Source organism: Cyprinodon variegatus, unplaced genomic scaffold, assembly GCF_000732505.1.
Source record: "Cyprinodon variegatus isolate N-32 unplaced genomic scaffold, C_variegatus-1.0 Scaffold1620, whole genome shotgun sequence".
NCBI lineage: Eukaryota > Metazoa > Chordata > Actinopteri > Cyprinodontiformes > Cyprinodontidae > Cyprinodon > Cyprinodon variegatus.
Genome location: NW_015152073.1, coordinates 64,579 through 66,587, shown reverse-complemented (window position 1 = coordinate 66,587; position 2,009 = coordinate 64,579). Strand labels below are relative to the sequence as shown.

General features: G+C 43.5%; 1 protein-coding gene across 1 annotated transcript in view; it reads right to left on the bottom strand.

Moving 5' to 3' along the window:
* LOC107104118 (zinc finger protein 436-like) overlaps positions 1 to 1,910 on the bottom strand; it is a 5,946-nt gene extending 4,036 nt beyond the window's left edge. The window contains exons 1-3 of the mRNA XM_015404037.1: positions 1,746 to 1,910; positions 1,535 to 1,665; positions 1,220 to 1,464 (exon numbers count right to left, since the gene is read on the bottom strand). Coding sequence (XP_015259523.1) covers positions 1,220 to 1,464; positions 1,535 to 1,665; positions 1,746 to 1,750 — 381 coding nt within the window. The 5' untranslated portion in view covers positions 1,751 to 1,910. The remainder of the gene's footprint in view (positions 1 to 1,219; positions 1,465 to 1,534; positions 1,666 to 1,745) is intronic.
* Between the last annotated feature and the right edge of the window lie 99 nt (positions 1,911 to 2,009).

Sequence of the window (2,009 nt, the reverse complement as noted above, 5' to 3'; positions counted from 1 at the left end):
ACGCAGACCACCTGGTTTCTGAGCATAAATCAGCAGTAGGAAGGGAAATCAGTTTCTAGAGCGAACTCTGGGTGTGTCGTCTCATTTTTCTTGTTCCTACCTTCTCAGTGGCCCTTCATGGTCTCGCTCCGCTATATTTAACTGAATGTTGACGGTACATCACCCCAGCTGACATAGGTCCCAGTATAAACAGTCAGGCGATCGTTCCTTTGTCTTTACCGCACCTAAAATGTTAAACAATCTGCCCCTCGGTCTGCGGGTTCTCACTGATCTGCACTTTTTAAAGTCCAGATTAAAGACTTATTTTTTTAAACTGGCTTTTAATACTTAGGACACATTGTTTTATGCTTATGATTTTAGTATGTTTCTTTTCTTCTTTTATCTTTCTGTGAAGCACTTTGGTCTTCCTGGTACGGAAGAGGATTAGGGCCACTGAAAAAAACAAAAATTTAACTGATTTTTAAATTTTATTTCAGTTTAAAATGGGGAAAAAAAGTCAGAATTCTGACTTTAATCTCAGAATTCTGACTGAATTCCGACTATAAAAAAGGCAGAATTCTGAGATTAAAGTCAGAATTCTGACTTTTTCCCATGTTAAACTGAAATGAAAATAAAAAAATCAGTTAACTTTTTTTTTAGTGGCCCTAATCCTCTTCCGTATCCTGGTGTTGTTATAAAGTGCTATATAAATTAACTTTGATTTGAGATAAAAACGCCACACGGAGCATGTACAGCTTCATCAAAGCTAATCTGTGACTCAGAGATTGATCAGTACCCCATTCTTGTGCAGAAGCTTATTTCTAACCCTCTTGGTCTCTAACTACAACTCATGACCTTAGCTGAGGGTCATAACAGAAGCTGAGAGCTCATTGGTCACCCTGAAAGACAAAGTCTGCACCTTTTACAGTGAAGAGCAGTGGTTTCATTCACACACCTGAAAATGGGTCATAACCTGTGTTGATCAAACCAACAAAGAAATTATTTATTCAACACAAATAAACCATTATCGACATCCACATGAAATTCTACTTCATGCAGATGCAGCGTAAGAGTTGTTCAACAGCAAAGCAGAAGTAATTATGTAGATTATCAACACCATTGTCTGATGGCCTTGATGTTTTCTTTCAATCGAGGCATTCATTTGAATCAAAGGTTTTATAGTTTCTGATTAAACTGCTGCAGCAGGAGATGATGTTTAGGGTTTTCAACTGGGTCATACCTTCAGTTTAATGTAGAGGAGATGCTTCTTGACCCCGGTGGACTTCATGGTCCTGTAGATATCATCGGGGGTTATGCTGTTCACTCGGAGCTTCTGAAGCTTCCTGCTGCGGTCAGACTTATATATGCAGATTTTTTTATCGTCTCCGACGAGCTGAGGGAAGGTGACCCTCAGCAGCTCTAGAAAGTCGGCCTCCTGCAGACCTCGAGGACATTTCAGCTCCCGCACCGATGACTTGTGGAGCTCTGAAACACAGAAGGTCCTCAGTAGCAGAACGTTAAACTACCGGGACATGAGGAAGAGTTTTATACGAACCGGTCTCTGCGGGAGCCTCTAACTGAAGGTTCTCCAGAACGCAGATTCTGAGAAAGTGGTGGGTTGGTTCTTCACCGTGCCGAGGTCTACCCCGCCGCCGCTTCTGAGTCTGATCGTCGGGCGACGATAACCTGAGGGAGACAGGTGGGGTACGGACACATCATGAAGCAGCCAGGCAATGGAGGGAAGCTGACCTGCTGATCCTCATCACCTCATGCTCTGCTCATCTTGGTCCGACGAAGGCGTGGCAGAGCTCACGCTCGGCCCCTCCTCTACTGGCTGAGGCAAGACCCCATCGCTGCTGCTCTGAGGATAGACCGCCGTCTGCACATGGTCACACAAGAGAAACTTCTCAAACACACACGGCGTAGGACGGTTTAAATATATGATTCAAATAAATGTGCTTTAAGACCCAGAAATGGAAGGTTTGAATTCTCCCGAGTGGTGCACGACTTTACACGAGTGAATAAAGTGA